Below are 22,895 nucleotides of genomic sequence, written 5' to 3' on the forward strand. Positions count from 1 at the left end.
CGCGCTGTCGTCGGTAAGTAGTATCTGCGAAGTTAGCTGTTTATGAGTACAAGTAGATGAAGTTAGTACCATTCAAATTTATAAAGTAGAATAGATAATTTATAATTTATTCATTAGTAAATAATAATAATAATTAATAATAATTTCATTTGAATGATATTATATACACGTATATTAAACGTTGATAGATCATTTGAAATTAGCGCACAACAGCCCGCTTTTAATGAGACAACTTAGCGATCCCAGCGCCTCACTTATTTTGTCCATATATTGGGGACAATATTTTCTATTGCGATCGTTCTCCTTCTTTATAACCTCCATGGTTCCCACTGTACGAAAAGTAGAAAGTCAGTGCCGAGGTGACAGCCCTAGTCATTTTTTACATAAAACGAATGATTGATTGCAAATAAGATATATAAAATAGCGCTGCGATCGATTTAGCTGTCCGTTCCCCCAACTATGCTGTCTCCTAATACATGCGTCACAGCAGAGTATATGGTCTAAGGTAAGATTGTGAATGAAAAATTGAAGAGGCTGTCTAAGTCTGTCCTTTTTATAATATGAATTCATGATATATACACATAACACAAAAGTGTGTAAATAAACACACTACACACATACGTCTCATATCAAACATTGCGGGCGCAAGAAGCGATGTGTTATTTTAAAACGACATAATACAAACAACATTCAAAAAAAAAATAAATAAATAAAAAATTAAAAGAACAACCCAAACCAAAAAAACCATACGTTGAAAAAATTTTTTTTTTTGTTGGATTATAAACCACTGGAAAAAATTTCGTTTCTATGTTTTCAAAGGAATGTGCACAGTGTAGTGAAAATTTAGGTCCACAATTCGGTACAATTATCTATGATGGACTTGTTAAAAATTTTACAAATGTCTATGTAGTGTCAATTTTTGTTTTAATAGTTGTGATTATGTTTACGAAATTTTTATAGAAAAAAAAATTTTCGCTTTCGTTGCCAAGGTAAGCACACACAACATATAATTTTTCCGAATCATTGTCAGCTGTTTTTTTTTTTTTTTTTTTTTTCATTTTCAATCAATACACAAATTATAGTTTTTTTTCTGTACCTAATTTCATGCAAGTTTTTAATGTTTGTTCCATTTGTATATGATGTCGAGTTTTTTTTATTTTGTAGTGAATTTTATTATAATGACCCACATTATAATGAATTTTTACTCTCTAAATAAGTTCAATATCCACTGTTAAAAGGTGTATGGCAGACTTGATTGTAGAGTCGAGTTTTGATTGAAAGTAACATTTATAAAAAGTGAAATTTTTAGTATTTGAAAAAGAAATGTCAAGCTATTTCATTTTTATTAGGTTTTTTTTTATCGAAATTTAGGTTAAAATATTTAGGTTGGCTATGACTTTTAAGGGCCAGATCAGTAATTTTCTGCAAATTCTGATCAATTTATATTTTATAACTTTGCTAATTTCGACTAATCGACATAAAAAAACTGTTTTCAGGGTAAAAATTAACCTTCTTTTTTGAAATAATTTGATAAATATTCGAATTGTAAATTTATCAACCGTGAAAGTATGATCGTTATATTCGATAGTACACTTAGCGTTATGTACATTTTATTTCTCTGGAATAAGTCCTCCAGGGCGAAATATCACTGGGAGCTGATTTGATAATTGTTTTACTTAAACTCACTCTTGATCGAAGAAAAATTAAAAACTTTTGATATTCCAGCTTTTTTTTTGACAACCAAGCTTGCATTTTTCCTCCCACATTATGTACATTTTAATTCTCTGGAATAAGTCCTCCAGGGTGAAATTTCACTAGGAGCTAATTTGATTACTGTTTTACTAAAACTCACTCTTGACCGAAGAAAAATTAAAACCTTTTGATATTCGAGCTTTTTTTGACAACCAAGCTTGCATTTTTCCTCCTAGTTATAATGTCCAATAGATTAAAAATTGATGAATATATTAAAGATAGGTGAACATGAATTTAAAAAAGGTTTTAAATTTTTAGGTGAAAAAGAGCGGTTTTACTAGAGGGGGCCATAGGATACGTCTGCTTGGGGGCAATTATTTATTCCTTTTTCAATTGTAACTGGGCATATTCCAAATTTTATGTTTTAAATAACAAAACATTAAAATCGCAAACATGTGATGGTTTAGATTGAAAGTAACTAACATTCATAAAAAGTGAAATTTTTGTATTTGAAAAAGAAATGTCAAGCTGTTTTACATTTTTTATTGAATTTTTTTTAATCGAAATTTAGGTTAAGATTTTTTTAGATTAAGAACTTATTGATCTCCAAAATAAAACATTTACTAATTGATAATAAAATCAAGTAAATAAAAAATACACAGTTAATAATAAATTTAATTGTTTAAAATTGATTAAAATTTTATTTGATTAAAATTGCACAATAAAATAAACAAAAAACTCTATTTATAAACAAAATTTGTGTGGTTAGTAACGTTTTCAGGAACTTTGTGTTGGTACCATTTAGGAAACTTAGTTCAATTTAAAAACAACTAAATTAACCATTAAAAAATCAAATAACAAAAATGACTGTAGTTTTATAAAAATTTATGAAACGTTAAAGGTGTATTTTTTTTGTTGACGCTTGACGTTGAATTTGAGCGTCAAATTAGGTCACGTGGTCAATTTAAGCCGTGCTGCCATCTGATTAAAAACTTATGTAGCGTTACATTCATAGTTTAGCTTTTTATTCTCTTTTTTATTTGTGCTTCACGAATTATTTTTTGGCACTGAAAAACCCACAATTGATAATCATATTCAATAGCCAATATGGCTGAAGTGATTTAGTTATTATTACCATGTGTTCTCTAAAAATTAGGTTTGGGAATTACTTTTAGTATGTATTTCTCGAGATGTCGACTTTCGATATTAATTAACTGTTTTGTCGCTCATTTTTTAAATTTAATGCTGGCCGTAACTTGTATTTTTTAGCGTGAAACATCATTGTAAGATTACGTCTTAACCGCTAACTGTCAAAATGTTAAAATATTGTATCATCTGATTTTTTGACATCTGATTATTCTTATTTTTCGTCTATATTCATGAAGTTATAACAAAATTCATGATGAAAGTTGAAAATAGGGTAAACATAATTTCAACTCTTAGTCTAAAATTTCCTTGACGCTCGTACTACCTTAACAGAAAACTATGATGCATGCAATAGAAAACTCTAAACGCTTCAATCTGACTCTTTTTTTCACCAGCTTGTTTTTTTGACGAGCAGACTTTCGTTTTTCTTTTAAAATAGTCAGTACCTGGATGACTGAATTTTATTCGGTATTTTTTGAGTTAAAAAGGCACAAATTTTATTACTAATATAAGAACCATTGAAGAATGTCTCCACAAAATATCATTTTGAATGTCTCGGTAATGAACTTTATTTCGTCGCCAATAGATGTCAGGAGAATTCATATTTTGCAGTCAATGTTTCAGTTTTTCCTGAAAACCACGGATTAAACGACGTTTTCTAAAAATAAAACCTAGCTAAATCGATTTTTCAGCTTAAAAACCCCCTGCATACTAACTTTCATGAAATCGTTGGAGCCGTTTTCGAGATTGGTGATATGTACAAGAATTGCTCGTTTAGATATATTATTATTAGTTCTGTATAAGATAATTATTCAATTAAGATAAAATTGTACATATAAATATGCTATCGGATATAATGACCATGCTGTAAAGTTACTTCACTGTCATTATAACCGATTTTGACTATATTGTAAATTATTTTTACCAACTCAAAAATATAATAATGATTTGTAAAGTATGCCGGTGTTGTAAACAAATTGAGGTCATCTCATTTCAAATCGATTTCGTTCGAACTTGGTACTTTTGTGTATGTATTTGTTGTGTAGTGTTTAGATAAGAACCAATTTTTTTTTTATTACTTTCCCATTTGCACTAAATTGTTGAGAGAAAGTGTTTTTTTTTTTTGTATAACAAAAACAAATTGTCTTCAATCGATTTAAAGTAAAACACTTTTCGAATTGTTTAATTTGAGTTCATCATATAAAGATTGGTACACTTGTGGGCATTGAAAACGAATAAATGAATTATACAGTCAAACTAGGTTAAATATTCGATTTTAACGCTAAGATGTCAACGCCACAAGTAAAAAAAATATAAACCATATCTGTTAGACTCAACTGATTTTTTCATTGAATGAAAAGGCAGAAGATGCCTACTTTATTATAAGTGTATTTAAATATGCTGTGCCATCTTTAGTCTTTTATAATTGGGATAGTTTTAACTTTTTTTTTTCGATATCATCGATAATTGTCTTCCAGAAATACATATCACTAGGAGCTAATTTGGTGAATTTTTCAGTGAAAAACATCTTTCTTTAGAAAAAATGAATGCTCTATTATCGAAAGACAAGCTAAAACAACAAAAAATCTATTTCACTAAAAAAATTATTAAAAGAAAATGAAAGCTTGGTCGTCAAAACATAAGCTAGAATATTATAAGATCAAAAGAGGGCGGTTTCTTTCAGAGGAAAATTTCAATGGGGGATAATTTGGTAATTCTCACTAAAAGTGATTAATTTCCGAAGAAAATTGAAAACACTGTCGTCAAAAGACAAGCTGGAACATCAAATGGTGAAACTGGGATATTTCAGCCTCACTTTTTGGTATTCTTGCTTGTCTTTTCACGACCGTTTACTGGCAACTTTAATTTGAACCTGGGTCTATAACCCAGTTTGTCCTGATTAATGTTCATAAGGGTCAAAATAAAAGTTTTTTCGGTAATCAAATGTTAATGATTAAAATAGTTCGGCTGTTTGAGTAAGTACGGTGAATGTTCACCTTACGGCGCTACTTGAATGATGATAATGTTATAAACGGTGTGTTCACTTTTTGATTCAATCAGGACCTTGTCAATTTTTCGTTAAAAGCAGTATCGTTTGAACCTATTTTGATTGTATGTATATAAAAATTTTCGATATAATTATCTCATCAGGTACACCGGATTTAATTTCGAATTATTTTATTTAATTTTGTTTGTTTGCATGTTGAGTTTAATTATAAAATTTTAGCTTTTATCCGCAGTTTCCTTTAACATATTCTTCGCTAACAATATATTTAATCGTAGAGGAAGTTAAAATTACATACTGAGAAACTTCCCTGCGTTTACACTTTTATACTAACTTACACTGTTCCCTTCACTAATTAACTTTGAGCCGAAAGCATTGATCGAGTTAGAATGTGATTGTCACATCAAAAATAATGACTCCGAGCATTAAAAACAAGAATTTATTTGTAAGATTTAGTGCATTCCTATTATGTATCAATGGCACATTATGTTATTTGATCGAAGGTACACTATATGGGTATTTAAAACTTTATCTCCAAAAAAATGTTTAAAATTATTGTCAACTTATCTATAGCCTATAGACTTATAAGATAGCATATAGACAGTCAGAATCAATAAGCAAAATTTTTAATTTTTTTTTAGTTTATTCCAAAATAAAACCACATTGACTTTCAGTCTTCAACCTAATTGCATTCTGATAAAATCTTATATATTTAAACGAGCAATTCTTGTATATATATTAGATATATCAGCAATCTCGGAAACGGCATCAACGATTTTCATGAAAATTAGTATGCAGGCGTTTTTTGGGGTAAAAAATCGATCTAGCTAGGTTTAATTTTTAGAAAACGGCGTTTTATCCATTGTTTTCAGGAAAAACTGAAACATTTTAGGAAAAAAAGCTACTTGACAAAAAATAACCCGAAATATAAGATTCAATGACTGCTTTCTACAATTTATTGAGTTTTCAAGTACAAGCAGAATTTCTAATCAATATGACTTTGTTCCACACACTCATATGAACATTTTGAATCGGGCCCCATAAAAAGTCATATTTTTCCATAGAATTGAAACCTTAAATGCTTCATTTCTTACAGTAGAAAGATATACTCTATAATAACTGATTCCCTGTTATAAGAGATGTCATTATAACCGATTTTGACATGAAAACAATTCATTTTCGAAGGTTCAAACATTTGTTTTGAATAGTAACTCGGTTTACTTGTCCACAAGTATATAATGTTTGTTTAAGTAATAATAAATTGTCTATTAGAGCTGTATGACTTTGACTAAAACAGGTCATTTTAATCTATAATGTATGTTTGATGTTTCGTTTTCTTCTCCAGGCGTGCGGTGAAGAATTAAATGATTCACTTGTCTATATTAATCATTCCACTTACAGTTTCTTTTTAAACACCAAGCGCGGATCCAGGATTTTTTTTGTGGGAACGCTTTGCATTTTATAATGTGGGTTTTGTTATCAATACTCTTTTTAAGGATGTATGAGCATGACAACAATGTTTGATTTAAAAGCTCAAAATTTGTTTGTAGGTAGTCTTTTACTCAAAGAATATGTGGTTAAAATTTCAGCTTAGGTAACCGTGCAAATTTTTAAGAAAAAAGTCATTAAAAATCGATATAAAATACATTGGCTCTTATGGAGGAATCTCAAAAAACGACATATTTTGGAAGTTTTTGATAATTTTCATTTGGAATGAATGAAAACAAATTAAAAAAAAACTTTTTAATAGAAAGTAAACATATTAGCAATGAATTAGAAAAGAAAAAAACTAAGTGTCACCGTCCATATAAGGGATGTAAGAGCAGGGTAGATTAAGGGTTGAAATTATTTTTATCTTATTTTCAACTTTGATGATGAATTTTGTTATAACTTCCTGAATGTAGACGAAAAATAAGAATACAATTTTTCGATATGTGTCTTGGTTTTCGAAATATCGAAAGCTAAATAATTAAACAAAATTTTCAATTTTCGATATTTTGAAAATTAAGCCAGATATCGTAAAATTTTATTCTTACTTTTCGTCTTATATCGTCAAGTAATAATATAAATTTATCATCAAAATTGAAAATATCTATTTTTAAATTTGTGCCCCCACTACCATGCTCATACATCCTTAAGTATCAATTTTTTCGAATGTCATGCCATCTGTTGTTAACTTTTTAGAGGGAAATTAATGTGGGGCACAAATTTAAAAAATACATTTTTTCAATTTTGATAGTTAACTATATTATAACTGGACGATATAAGACGAAAAGTAAGAATACAATTTTTACGATATTTGATGTCATTTAAAAAATATTGAAAATTTTGTTTAATTATTTAGCTTTCGATATTTCGAAAACCATGGCAGGTATCGAAAAATTTTATGCTTATGTTTTGTCTACAGTCATGTCGTTATAATAAAATTCATCACCAAAGTTGAAAATAAGATAAAAATAATTTCAACCCTAAATCTACTCTGCTGTACATTCATTATACTTAGTTTTATGTCATTGATAATACATTTACTTTCTATTAAAAAGTTTTTTTTTTTTAAATTTGTTTTCATTCGTTCCAAGTGAAAATTATTTAAAAAAAATATGTCATTTTTTTGAAATTTCTCCATAAGAGCAATGTATTTTATTTCGATTTTCAATGATTTTTTTAAAATTTTTATGGATACCTAAGTTGAAATTTTAACCACATATTCTTTGAGTAAAAGTCTACCTATACAAAAATTTTGCGCCTTTAAATACATCTTTAATACATAATAATGTATATTTCATGTTCTTACGTTTTTAGTCTTTTTCCTGGAAACTTATTCTTTAGTTATTTTTCATGGAAACTTATGCACTTTACCAACGGAGAGAGTACGTTATAAGTCCCTTTTATAACCACTAGAAGACGAGTTAAGGGATTTTGGAGATGTTTGGTAAAAAAACGAAGAAAAAAACCGTTCCTTTTAATTTATGAAATAAAGCTGAGTTAGCTGCATAGGGGCATGATCTTATATCATGCCCCTATGCATCAATATTTTAAATGGGGAAGGGGGAGGGGTGATTTCGACGCTTTTAAGGCTTTATGCATCTGTACAGTCTTTCCAAATTGGCGAGGGGGTTTGAAAATTGAAAGGCATGTTGAGGTAATGTCAAGAAAATACTTTTTTTTTCATGGGTTTTAAGGCCTTGTACTACTCCACGATCTGAGTAATTTGTTTGCCTGGATCCGCGCTTGAACTATTACATAATAATTGAAATAATTTTTCAATTATTTGCTTCTTCATATGCATTTATTGGGGGCCATGGTATAGGAAATAATATTTTTAAATCTTGGACATTTAATAAGGCCATTGTTAATACCCTCCCCCTCCTCTCTATTACCTATGACATAAAGAAATAGGTTTAATCAATTTCTCAGAAATTAATAGTTATATGAGAATAAAACGAAAAAAATACTAAAAAATAAAAGTTTGGAGATGCGGGGGATCGAACCCCGGGCCTTTCACATGCAAAGCGAACGCTCTACCACTGAGCTACATCCCCTTTTGAATAATATAATCTTATATGGAAGACATTATTCTCTCGAACTGTCTTCAAATTAAGAACCCGTTCGCTTATCGATGTTATCGTTAAATTTTTTTTTTTAACAATAGACCATTAATCTCCTTGAATTTAACTCTATCCAAAACAATTTACCTACGACATAAAGATCAAATAAAAATGATTAGTCAATTTCTCAGATATTAATAGTTCATTTATATAAGAAGCAAGCGAAAAAAATAAAGAAAATATAAATGTGGAGATACGGGGGATCGAACCCCGGGCCTTTCACATGCAAAGCGAACGCTCTACCACTGAGCTACATCCCCTGTCAAAAAATGGAATAATACACCATTAATATGCATAAATTCAACTCTATCCAAAACGTGTAGCTACCTCTCTCTTACAGTGCATAAGTTTATAATTTCGTATATGTCTAAAAATTTGATTCAACTAAAATTTTACAGAAATTCTTTTTATTTAACATAACTTAAGAATTATTGTGTAGAGCAATAATTTATTTTAAGAGAGACGTTTTTTATATTATTTTTTTTGTTAAAAATGATGTAAGTATGTAAATACAAAAAGGTATCGCTTTTAAAAGCGTCTTATCTTAAAAAAATTATCAGTTTTTATGTATTTAATTACAAAAAAAAATTCATTATTTATTTTTTTTTTTTGTTAACAGTATTTATTTTTCCCTGAAAACCATGTAGGGGAAAGTGTTACAAAATGATCCCTCGTTGTTTTAAGTGAACCATTAAAGCCATCTATTATATTTATCGATGGATGGCTTCCACGTGATCAAATTAATCGTTCAACAAAGACTTATGGCGATGTAGCTATTTTGTTTTTGTATGTCAGTGTAAGATGTGCGCCTATAGACCCAACATTTTTTGCTTGAAGCATTTTTTTTGATAAAACTTCTTTTTCAAGTTTAAAGCGAATGTGAACTATAAAAAGCACCCTGTATTTATAATTAAAAAAAAATTATGTAAATAGAATTTCCGAAGTAAAATACCAACTCGAAATTTTTCGAATATTTTACCCACTCAATCTATATAAATCGCCGCCTCTGAAAAACGGTATCTAATGAAAGGTAAATATGATCTTAAAAAATCAATAATTATCAATATTTAAAGTAGTTCGGCCGTCACATGGCTAGTCAAGTTAGCAACTAATTTATATTCATTCAATTTATTAAATCTAAGTTATGAATTAAATTATGAATAAAAATAATATTTGTATCACGTAAATGTTTTTTAATGCTTTAAATATATCGTAAAAGATAAAATATATACGTCAATTTGACTAGTTTTTTTTTTTTGACGCCAAAAACCAAAGTTTTATGTTGTTTTCTTTTTGGAAATCGCCGTAAGGTAATGAATTTTTTGTATAAACAGAACCTGAGATAAATTTTCTTCATGATGAAAACTTTTTTGAAACTCAATCACCGATTTATTTTTGTACAATTAATATTATTGTGAGTCCATAAGGTACTGTGCTATAAATCACAATTTTAAAATGTAATAATTCACAATTTTGTTTTTTGTTTGCAAGAGGCTTCAAAACTGTTTTTGTTGTGATCAAGGGATTTTTAATTATCATTTGCCACAAAAAAAAAAAAAAAATGAACATACACCGTACATGCTCAAACAGCCGAACTACTTTAATCATTAACATTTGATTACCGAAAAAAGTGCCCAATTAACTTACAGCCTAAAAATTCAATGAACCGACACTGATTAGACAGAAAACAGACAATATGAAAAAAATTTTTCAAAAAATTATGAGGAATACGTTTTAATTTTTTTGTGAATGAACTTTAAAAATTTAAAAAAAAAACAACCCACCTCGTATGAATTTCAAGGCGAACGTCTTCAAAAAGAATAAACAAGTTTATTTGGTGCAGTTGCAATATTTTTAATACCTCCATACACAGGAGAAAAAATCCAAACGAATTGTTTGTCGGATTGGAGTCCATAGTGTTTCTTTAATAATTGAAAATTCAAGACTATTTGTAAATAGGAATTTACAAATGTGTAAGTTCCCACTACTGTGCTCATTTTTGTCCTCACTACCGTGCTAATACATCCCTAATAAAATTTAGTTTCTCCCTCTATTTTTATGTGCCATAGCCGTACAGTTTTTCATTCTCCAGATAGTAACGAAGTTTTTAGTTTACCCTTTTAAGTAAGGAATTTCAAATACCTATTCAACGATACCCCACTTTCCATCGTTTGCCCACTTTCATTTTCAGCCTATGTATGTATGTTTGATCCAAAGCTCTAGGGACCAAACGCGTGAACCAATTTTAATGATTATTACGATAATCGATTTGTCTATTTAATAGCTATTCAATGATATCCAACTTGACATAGTTCACCAACTTTCATTGTTTTCTTTTTCACAATATGGCGTTTGGTGGTCGCCATATTGAATTTTTATTACTGCCATATCTTCAGTAGCACTCGCAAGTCATCAAAATAGACCAACGCGTTTGAAATCTAGTGTGCCACATAGGAAAAGACATAGACTGATAAACATATTACCATTCCTTTGCGTTGCGTTTGCAGATAAAAAAAGCCGAGCGAATTTAGACTCATTTTCTTCTTAGTTTGTAGAACAATCCATATATAGACGTCGTGTGGCGTGCATACTACATTTTTTTTGAGTTCATTTCATGCACAACACATACACAGATACACTCATGACGTTTTTAATTTCTTGCACCTTACCATGCCGTGAACATACTCACAAATCCTGTTCGTTATTTATGGTTCAGCATGGGATATGTTCACCAAAAATATGCAATTATAGTCTAGGAGCAGGCATTCGTGTTTATGTAAGAAATGGGTTGATAATCGGTGATAAGACAAGATTGTTTCCTGTATACATTTGGCTAGGAAATATAGCGTTTTCGAGATATTAAAATTTTTTGCCTAAGCTCCTAATGGGCTTAAGGGGGCTTTCTAGTTTAGAAGCCTCAATTGTAGGCATTTCTTCATACAAAGGTTATTAGAAATTAGAAATATTTATGTAGCCATTTTTTCATATTATGATATTTATTGACATTTTAAAAATACAAAATGAAAATTTATAAAAATTAAAAATTCTTTGAATTACAGGTTGAAGTGGGGGCTACAAAAAAAAAGCACGGCACCCTGGTTGACACAATTCTAGCCCTTGTAGTGATCTGAATAAAAAAAAAATTAAAAAGTTGTCCTCTGAATCTCGGGAAAAGAAATTACAAAAAGGCGTCGAAATGAAAAAACAAATTCATTTTAACCCCTTTTTTTGACCTTTTTGAAAATTAAAAGTTTTTAAAATCCGAGATTCAGACTATGGAGACGATATTTATGATATCATGTCAACCTCCACGAAAAATGTAGTTTCAAAAAAAACGCGTTTTAAGTTTGAGAGACAATTACGGCAGAGTAACTCGGTTCATAATATTACTCACTTTGGATTAATCGGCGATTCCAGATTCATACTTTGAGCTTTCTTCTACTTCATATGCAATGTCTTGCAAAGTAATTAATTTCTGCTTACCGAGCTGTTTTGCCTTTTTTTGAAACAACAGAAGCTCGCAGTACAGAGCAATCAATTCTAACTTCGTTATCAGAAAATCCGCTGTATCTCCGAAAATGATTCGAATTTTGAAAAATCCGTTTAAATAAAAAAAATATTCTTAAGGGTCTAACCTTTAAAAATATGCACAAAAAGAAAGTCGATTTTTTCAAATTTCTAGACCAGAATACTACCTTAATGATGGGGGACGGTGTATTAAATGAACCTTTAACTACGCGATGGGGCAAAAATTTGAATAATAAGTACAAAAATATTATACACTTATTATTCTGCTACATCTGTAGCCACAGATAGCAACAGATAGTATGACATTCGAAAAAATTGATTGTTTTCAAAACTATAACCCCTGCCAGCATCCGCATGATCCAATATCCCGAAAACATCGGATTTCCTAGTCAAGTTTATTGGAAACTAAAATATTGTCTTATCATCAACTATCAACCACCATACGGTTAAGATTTTTGAATAACAATGCATGTCAGCTTCTGGACTATTAGATGTCAACCAATTATAAACGACACACAATACCGAATTTATAAAAATTTATTTTTATCTTGCGTTTTTATTTATTAGTTAAGTTTGTATTCAAAATGAGACAAAAATTCATAAGACATTATTTTTGTATTAAATTATACTATACAAATAGAGTCAAAATCGATTATAGCGAAATCGATTATAGCGACATCGCTTATAACGACGAATGGGTTTGTCCATTTTTGAGCCAAAAGTTGGGTACGCCTATGCGAATGACTCTGTATCATCCTGTACAAAAACAAAACATGATCGCATTTTGATAAAATCAAATAAATAAGTTATTTATTTTATTAAATGAAGATAAATGAATTGTCATTAAGAAAAAGAATACTAGACGACCAGAGATGTATAAAGCGTTTGATTATGTACAAATTCTAAGTATTTAATAATAAAATAATAATAGTATAGGGTGTCCTTAAAACACGCGTATTAGAAAAAATGCACTGAAAAAAATAATAATAACAACCTCATCCCGAAGTTGGTCGTTTCATATTGAAATAAAGTAAAAATACTTTCAAAAAATTTCCTAATGATTGCATGAAACAAGTACAGCTAAATATTTGTATTTACAATAGAATGGGATTGTTTTTAAAATATGAATTCATTGATACAAAATCACTGAAGTTAAGTAAACAAAATCATTATTTCTATGAAAGAGATTGATTTTAGTTTAAAGTCATGCATTTTATTGATGGAAAATAAAATTGTACTTAGTTGGAAAATATAATCGTGTAAATAAAGCGAATAGACGATTTAAAGTAAAATTTCTTTGCGTTTCCTTTAAATATAGGATTTGTTTACCACGAACACGTAGCTGCCAGGTCTAGCTTGTGTGAGGTTGTGTCGACTGCATGAAGATTATTGTTACTAATTTACAGAGAGCTTGAAATAAACTCATTGATCATTTTTATAATACATAACAACCATCGAAAGCCCAGTTGGTACAGCGGTCGACTTAAGGCACTATAATCAATAGTAATCCATAGGTCGCTGGTTCAAGTCCGACTCGAAGAAGTTTAATTTTTTTTTAATAAACGTAATAAATCTGCTCATGCGGTTGTGCCAATCACATCACTATTTTGTTATAATCTTTATAAGTGGTAGAACTCATCAAAAAAAGATTGTTTAAAATGTTGAATTTCAAAACAAAATTATTTGAAATTTGTTAGACAGTATATTACTTTCATACAAACAACTAATGCGCTTGTGTTAACTTCACCATTCAACCCCATACGGTAGTTGTATCACATTCATGGCCCCATTCGCCATATTTCCTCTCGCGATGAGGTTACACCACCTCATATCGGTTGGTATTAAGAATTTTTTTGTTCAGTGGTTGATACAGAGTTTTGAAGTGAAACTTCTTTACGCGCACCAATCAAAAAACAAATACAGAGAGTGGAACGCTAAAAATAAGTGACGACTTGACATTGGAATGTTACGAAACTTGAAACTCCGCTCTCCTTTTCTTCTTCTCATTGCCTAATATTAGCAATACTTTTATTTCCCATTCACAGATGGTAATTTACTGCCATTCTACATAATCAATCATAAATATTTATAATTTATATAAATTTTGTTTCGATATAAAGTATGAGTTTTACTTCTGTCCTGAATCCTCCGACCCATACATTTTCCCGATCTATTTTCACTCTAGACTGAATGATAACAATTTTTAACATCCGACTTTATGGTCCAAGATCGTCCTATTTTGAGATATAACCTATTGTTTTGCTCTTCTAATATGCAATAGTTTTAGGGGGATGGGGTGGTACACTCTGTATAAAATGTTACGAAAGACATATTTATAAAAAAAATGTCATTTATTGTCTCATATTAAATTTAAATTAATATTAAACGTTTTTAATATTTACTTATAGTTAAGTATAAGTTACAGTTCAGACTACTTAGTTCAAACTTGTTAGTAGCGTGTATTTAAATTGTTATTCATTTGACTTTAAATTTATTTCAAATTATATTTTTACTTAACTATTTAAAATTAAAGTTTTAGTCCCGCCATTCTAAATCAAATTATCATTGATTTATTATTATTCATTAAAAAAAAAATGTTACTGCCATCTATTATGCATTTATTGTGATCCAATTTTAATGTATTGTGATCATAGAGTAATACCTCTATGATTGTGATTTACTGCAATATTCACAGACTTATATAGTTATAGACCGACAAATTTCGCCTAATATATGTTTAAATAGTGCTTTAGGTATACACCAACTTTTTTGAAATTTTGAAATTAAAATTAATATTAAGTTACTGAATTATTTAATTAGAGTTTTAATTACTTTGAAATATTCACTAATTTGTACAGTATTGAATTGTCAAACGGTATGTTCTGGTAATTCATTGTTGAATACTGAATAATACTTTAATCGATAAAAATGCTTCAAGCACACCGAAAAATGTTTGGTTTGTAGGCGCATATTTTACGCAGACATTAAAAATTTAGTTATCGAGTTTCAAAATTTAAAATAGCCATTCCTGTTTATGGTATGAGAGTGAAGGCGGCAAATATTTTTTTTGCCCGGAGCGGCTAAATAGCTAGATCGGGCTCTGCTGGTTCTTGATAACAATAAAATAAAAATTTTTACAAAAAGTGACATTTTTAAACAAATATTTTCTTAAAGATATTTCGAAATAGAGATAATCAAAATTCACAATTATACCTTGAATTTATGTAGTTGATCAAGAGTATATTAAATTTAGTTCAAAATTTTGAATAGCTTAGGTATATTAATGATAGAAACAATATTTTGGTATTTGTTCATAAAATCATCTAATTAGTCCTTTTCGTTTTTATACCATGCATATATGTAATATGCAAGGTATACTAAGTTTAGTCCCAAGTTTGTAACGCTTAAAAATATTGATGCTATGAAAAAAATGTTGGTATAGTTGTTCATAAAATCACCTAATTAGTCCATTTCCAGTTGTCTGTCTGTCGTCTATCCGTCTGTCATCATGATAACTCAAAAACGAAAAAAGATATCAAGTTGAAATTTTTACAGCACATCAGGACGTAAAAAGTGAGGTCGAATTCGTAAATGAGCAACATAGGTCAATTGGGTCTTGGGTCCGTATTAACCATCTTGTAAACCGGTAGAAATAGAACAAAAATTTAAGTGTAAAAATGTTTCTTATAAAAAAATAAACAACTTTTGTTTGAAACATTTTTTCGTAAACATCAATGTTTACCCGTGAAAGCGCAAATTTTATAGTATGTGTTTAACGGGTATATCAGTTATATGTGCGTGACATGTATGTATGTGTAATGTTACAGAGTAATCAACACTGTCTATACATGGTATTTCAACAATTAACTCAGTCAATTGTTTTTTTCACTTGCTTTTTTTTGTCTCTTCACCTGTCTGTCTGCGAACTTGATAACTCAAAAACCAAAAGAGGAAGCGAGCTTAAATTTTTTAAAAAGAGGGACAGAGGAATAGACGTTTACGGACATTCTACCTTAATATGCTAAAAGAGAATGTTTTAGCCCCCCCCCTTTCCTATCTTCACCACTTGTGATACTCCATTCAAATGCATAAATTCAGGTATAAAATCAATCATTGTTGATTTTTTTTTTTTTAAATTAATAGGTTGTTTCCAAAAAAAATTAATGTCAAATAATAAATTTACTGTGTTTTATCTGAAAATCTAAAAATAATTCATTTTTGACTCGGACAATACTTTACTAATTAGACTAACAAATTTATTTTAAACATAAGTCCTTTTTCATATGAAACCAGAAATCCTTGTTTAAATATAAAAATTGAAAAATACATTTATTTAAATAATTTATATTGGCATAGACGTAGTCTTTTTTTTTTTGTTTCAAAGGCCCCGTACAAATTACGGCTTTATATAAGTGGGTAAAATCGTACACCATTTTTATGATAATGCGCAATAGACAAAATTTTGGATAAGGTAATTTTTATCAAAAAAATGCAAAAATCGAGTTCAGTTGGTGATTGAATATATCGTTTCCGAGATATTATCTAAAATTCCATTCGAAAAACGATTTTTCGAATCGATTTCAGGAAATTTCTTAGAAAATATTAGCCTGCTAATCAAATTAATCAAATTTTTGTGATTTGTGGACTTTAATCAGCCCAGAAAATTTTTTTTTTTTGAATTATTTGCAATTTCTTAGTTAACCGATACAAAAAATTCATAATAAAAACAATTGACTGAGTTAATTGTTAAAATACCATGTATAGACAGTGCTGATTAAGCAATCGTTTGTTTTGTTACGTCATATAAGTAAAGAAAGATAGCCAGACATGTCACATGTCACACACACACATAACTGATAAAGAGCTCTCACGGATAAAGAGTGAAGTTTACGAAAAAATGTTTCAAACAAAAGTTGTTTATTTTCTTATTAGAAACATTTTTTACATTAGTTCTATCTCTAACGGTTCTCTATTTCCAACTTTTGTATCTCTAACGGTTTAAAATATGGGTCCTACGAACCCAAGAACCAATGGATCTCTGTTGCTAATTGGTTGTTTTTGAGTTATCGCGTCCACAGACAGACAGGCGGACGGACAACCGAAAATGGAGTATTTAGGTGATTTTTTGGACACCTATACCAAAATTTTATTCGTAGCATCAATTTTTTTAAACTTGGAACTAAACTTAGTATACCTTAATATATTTCATATATACATGGTATAAAAGTTCATAATTATAAAATTCAATCTGAATAAATTTTCAACATCAGAAGGTACATAAGAATCCAATATACCCCCTGTTGCTACACCCGTGTTTTATTACTTATAAATAAAATCATTCATCATTTTGACAAAAAAATAAAATGACATTTTTCTTTGACGTCATATAAAATTTAAATAAAAAAAAACTAAGCACCAAATTTAAATACTTCTCTCTTAACTTGTTTCCATTGTATTCAATTAAACTTTTTCCTGTAAATGAGATAATAATCGGATATGTCTTGTTCTACAAACTAAGGAAGAAAATGAGTCTGGTTTCGGCTCGACATTCTTTTTGTAAAATAAGAAACAAATCCAGAAGATTACATAGCGACTTTAATAGTCGGGACCCATTAAAATCTACGCCGGCTCGAATCTTCCCAATAATGAGTTCCGACTGTTAAAGTCGCTATGTAAACTACTGGACTTGTTTTATTATTTCCAGTTTATATTTAACTCAGCCGGGTTTTTTGATTTTTTAAACAATTTTATTTATTTTACCCTTTTAGCTAGGATTTTCAAATACCAATTCAACGATACCCCACTTACCATAGCTTGTCGACTTTCATTTTCAGCCTATGTATGTATGTTTGGTCCTTTGAGGTCGCTCTAGAGACCAAATGCGTGAAACGGTTTTAATGATTATTACGTTAATAGATTTTTCTATTTAATAGCTATTCAATGATACCCCACTTGACATAGTTCATCGAATTTCATTGGTTTCTTTTTCACAATATGACGTCTGGTGGTCGCCATATTAAATTTTCATTATTGCTATATCTTCAGTAGCATTGGCGAGGTTAAGACAAATTGATTGACGTAAGAATCGTCAAAATCGACCCACATGTTTGTCCTCTAGTGTGAAACATAGGAACGCACATACATTATTTTTCACAATATGGCGTCTCGTGGTCCCCATATTGACTTTTCATTTCTGCCATATCTTCAGTAGCACTCGAAAGATTAAGACAAATCGATTGACGTAAGAATAATCAAAATCGGCCGATGCGTTTGGCCTCTAGTGTGCCACTTAGGAACAGACATAGACTGATAAACACATTACCACTCCTTTGCGTTGTTCAATCGGGTAAAAATATGTAGAAACTCATTTTTCATGATATTTTAGTTAAGACGCCGAAAATTCCTTAGTTTGCGGAACTGTCCCTATTCATTTTTCGATAAATTTTGTAGGAAATGTAGCAATTTTCTAATATAAGATTTACGAATGGTCAAGTAAGAAAAATGAAAAGTTTTCGATAGGTTTTCTAGTTCTTTCGTAAATTTACCCTCATGTAAGTCAACACTAAAATATAGTTATTGAAATAAATACCACGATACTCGAAATAAATTTATTTTGAGTATCGTGGTATTTATTTCAATAACTAAGTAAGTCTCAACTCGAAGTCAACAAAAATTCATCCTTATATAAACACTAAAATAGTTTTCAGCTCAATTCGAGGTAAAAAATTATGACATAATGCCTGAAGTAGAGAGTCTCCATCTCACCAAATCTTCCGCCGCCCCTGGATATTAAATAAACTTTGATGATATTGAAATCTGTCTCTAAATTTGTCCTTGAATTTATCAAATCTGGGTTTAAAAATAGCTTACCTTCAAATGCACTTCTCTTGCATGGTTTTTACATGATTTTTTTAAATCCATTTTAATCCAAGATTAGATATCATACAATTTTTCTTGAAAGAAAAATACTAATAAAAATTTATTTTTAATTTTTCAGATAACGAGGCACGGCCTACATTGACGTTAGTAATAAAATCAAATTTGAAAAAAAAAAAGAATTAAATTACTAGAAAAATTTTGTGCAAAAAATAATTCAGTGCACGATGAACGGGAATAAAATGGATACGAAAAATTCGGAAATTGGACCGTGGACGCCATTTACAGCCGAAGAAAAGAATAATACATCGTTAATAAAAAATAACAATGATACAACGTCGTTAACACGTCATCGAACCACAACTGGTGATTCGAAAACTCCAAATAATTATGGAGAGCGAATTATCACCGAAGAACAGATATCCTTAACCAGTATATGCGCGGATGATTTGAATAATTGTCGAAAACCGGATCCAGACGGTACATCACCTGATTGGCCAGTTGATTCCAAAGAACTTCAATTAGAAGATGATTCTGATACCATATGCGGTTTGGGTCCATTCCGACCTGAATGGTTACAAGTTTTTGCATCGAAACAAGCATTTTTGGTTGTATTTTGTATCACTTGGGTCTTACAAGGAATGTATTATACATATTTCGTAAGTGTTATCACCACTATCGAGAAACTGTTCCAAATTCAATCGAAAACAACTGGTTTAATTATGAGTGCCACGGAAATTGGACAAATTGGTTCGTCGTTGTTACTCACATATTACGGTGGACATGGGCATCGTCCCAAATGGATTGCATGGGGAATGGTTTTATTCGCCTTCTCAACTTTCACATGTTCACTACCTCATTTTATCTACAAGAAACAATTAATTCACGCCAATGATATTTTATTTAGTGGGGTTGCATCCACGGTTCCTAGTCCATATTCAAACGTAACAAACACATCTGATTCAAAAGCTCCAAATATATGTCGACCAAATAATCCACAATCGTTTAATCAAACCGATATTTACTTTACGCATCCGTATTTAAACGATACGTTACGTAATATTCCACAAAATCGTCAAAATTGTGAAGATGATTTCTTAACAGAACATCAAATTCAATCGAAAGTGACTACAATTGTTCTGGCCATCTTTTTTATATCGTTGTTAGGCGTTGGAATGGGTCAAACAGCCGTATACACTTTGGGGATACCGTATATTGACGATAATGTGGCTAGCAGAGAATCACCGTTATATTTTGCGATTACAATCGGAGTAAGAATATTGGGTCCAGCACTTGGATTTATGTTAGGATCGCTGTGTACTCGATTATATGCGGATTTATCAATTGATCCTCAAATTAGTCAAACTGATCCAAGATGGGTTGGCGCGTGGTGGTTAGGATTAGTCCTAGTTTCTGGTTTATTGATGTTAGCATCAATTGCGATGTTTTCATTTCCAAAACGATTAAAAAAGAAACGAATTGGACAAGTTGAATCGATGGCACCAAGAATTATCCACAAAGTTCAAGATCAGGTAAATAGGAATCCTAGTCTACGAGATTTCCCCAAAGCTATCAAACGATTGCTCAAAAACGATATTCTAATGTTTCGAACAGCGAGTAGTGTACTTCATATTCTTCCAATTGCGGGAATTTACACATTTTTACCAAAATACTTAGAATCTCAATTTCGTTTACCCGCACACACAGCGAATTTAATATCTGGCGTTGGTGGAATTTTGGTTATGGGTGTTGGAATTGTTATCAGCGGTTTTTATATTCTACGAAGAAAACCGAATGCACGATTTGTGGCTGCTTGGATTGCTTTTACAGCGGTTACATACGCAATCGGTATGGGTATATTAATGTTTATTGGTTGTCCCATGGATGATTTTGCGGGACTGCAACGGGATGGGGGTGTGACAATATTTGAACCAACATGTGAACCAAATTGTGCGTGTGATCGTGAAAAATTTAGTCCGATTTGTGGTGAAGATAATAAAACATATTTCTCGGCATGCCATGCTGGATGTCGGAATATTACGTTTGTCGATGGTAAAATAACGGAATTCTTCGACTGTTTATGTATGGCGAATGCAACGGAACATCATAGTTTTGATACTAATCATGGAACTTCCACAACGTATTTCGGAGCTGCGAAAATTGGTTATTGCGATTTTGAGTGTAGTAATTTTTGGATATATATAATTCTGTTCTCGTTTTTCGTTTTTATACATTCGACAAGTGAAGTTGGTAGTATTTTATTGATATTACGATGTGTGGATCCGCGTGACAAAGCAATGGCCTTAGGTTTAATACAATTTGCTATTGGATTATTTGGAAATGTACCATGTCCGATTATTTATGGTGCTGTGGTTGATTCAGCGTGCTTAGTGTGGGAAATGGCGTGTGGCGAAAAAGGTGCATGTTGGCTCTATGATGCTGATATATTCCGAATGTTTTATCACGGTAAGATTTTCAACTATTTTCTTATTTAACACTTGTGTTCCCCGTCAACACCTCAGAATCTTAATGGAAAATGGATCCCTGACTATTTGGGAATTGTAGTCGGAAATATTTTCTAAACTCCGAAAATATTTCGGAGCCGGGTTTATTATAGGTTTCTTAAGATCTTAGAAGTAACAAGCTGTTAAATTATGTATAGCAAGATTAATCGTTTAATAATAAGAGGAATGTCAAGCGCAGATCCAGAGAGGGTAAATCGGGGCAGTTAAAAGTAAGGGAACTAATAATCATACTAAGAATGAAATTTTCTCGATTTTTTCAACGAAATAATTCTTTAAAAAATTTCAAAAAATGGATAAGCTCATTTGGCAATTAGATCGCTTCCAAATTTTAGTCGATACCTCAAAATCTACTTATCCAATCGAAAAATAAACCTAATTTTTTTATTTTTTGCGCCAAAATTATCATATACGAAATTTATTAAAAAATTTCACCCTTAAGAAAATTTAAAAAATCGAGCACATTTTTATTGTCTACGATTTGTATAAAAACGATTTTCTACAATAATATTGGTCCCTAAAATACAAATTTGGATTTCTTTGATGATTGCATGTGAAGTTTATTAAGTATGTTAATTATCCCGTAAATAAGGCCTCAAATCCAAATTTGGTAAAGAACATTTTCTTCTCTTTTTTCTCAGCTTATTCAGGAAACTTAAGTTCTGCAGTCAATTATAGAACACCCTGTATAACATATAAAAACTGTAGGCAGATTGAAAAAATCTGAAAAATTAATAATTCAAAAATAAATGAAATTTTATGAAAAAGATTTAACCACAACCATTTAAAAAATAAAAGTAATTTATGTTTTAAATCGAGCGTGAGTAAAATGCTCATAACGCGAGTGCTGACGGGTTTGAACTTTAACATCCAAAATTATAAAAATTTGATGAAAAATTTTCTAAATTTTCAGGTATAACTGGTGCTCTATTACTATGCGCATTTTTCGTAGACATTATTGTTTGGTACAAGGCAGGCAGTGTAAATTTTGCACATGATGAAGATCAAAATGATCGCGATTCACAACGATCAAATAATGTCGATCGTAATGTTTGACAGTCAAAATCGTCCTCAACGATTGAAGATCAACAAATTTCGATTAATTAGCATTCGTGTGAGTGCAATGCCTTGCAAAATATATAACAATATTTTATATCCAATGCAAAACGAATTATCTCGAAGAGTTCGTAGCAAGCAAGATATGTAGCGATTTCTAAAATACTATTTACTTCCCCAAAAATCATATTTTTGGATAATTTTTTATATAAAAAAAACACAAAATTTCTAGTACAAAAACAAATTTTTTATATGAATCTCCAAATAAATTTTCCGCCCTTACTAAGAAAAAAAATCTATTTTAATAACAAGAACAAACAAAAAAAAAATGGAAAAATCGCCGATTTTTTGCTACGAACTGTGAAAATTTTTGTGGAAAGAACACAAAAAATTTTCCATTCACACACATCACTAAAAGAAAATACATATAAGACTGATTAAAAATAAATATTTTTACTAGAA

The 22,895-nt window shown here is 30.3% G+C and overlaps 1 protein-coding gene and 2 non-coding genes across 3 annotated transcripts; 1 reads left to right on the forward strand and 2 right to left on the reverse strand.

Annotated features, from left to right (window-relative positions):
• The first annotated feature begins 742 nt into the window (after positions 1–742).
• On the forward strand, positions 743–22,704 carry LOC123302490 (solute carrier organic anion transporter family member 74D). The gene is made up of 3 exons (XM_044885433.1): positions 743–989; positions 18,977–21,321; positions 22,291–22,704. Exons 2-3 carry the CDS (start codon positions 19,083–19,085, stop codon positions 22,431–22,433), a joined length of 2,382 nt encoding a protein of 793 aa, XP_044741368.1. The 5' UTR covers positions 743–989; positions 18,977–19,082; the 3' UTR covers positions 22,434–22,704.
• Trnaa-ugc lies at positions 8,314–8,385 on the reverse strand. Its single transcript has one exon. It is a non-coding gene; the product is annotated as a tRNA-Ala (tRNA).
• On the reverse strand, positions 8,640–8,711 carry Trnaa-ugc. The gene has a single exon. It is a non-coding gene; the product is annotated as a tRNA-Ala (tRNA).
• Positions 22,705–22,895: the final 191 nt, after the last annotated feature.

This window comes from Chrysoperla carnea, chromosome X (genome assembly GCF_905475395.1).
Source record: "Chrysoperla carnea chromosome X, inChrCarn1.1, whole genome shotgun sequence".
Lineage (NCBI taxonomy): Eukaryota > Metazoa > Arthropoda > Insecta > Neuroptera > Chrysopidae > Chrysoperla > Chrysoperla carnea.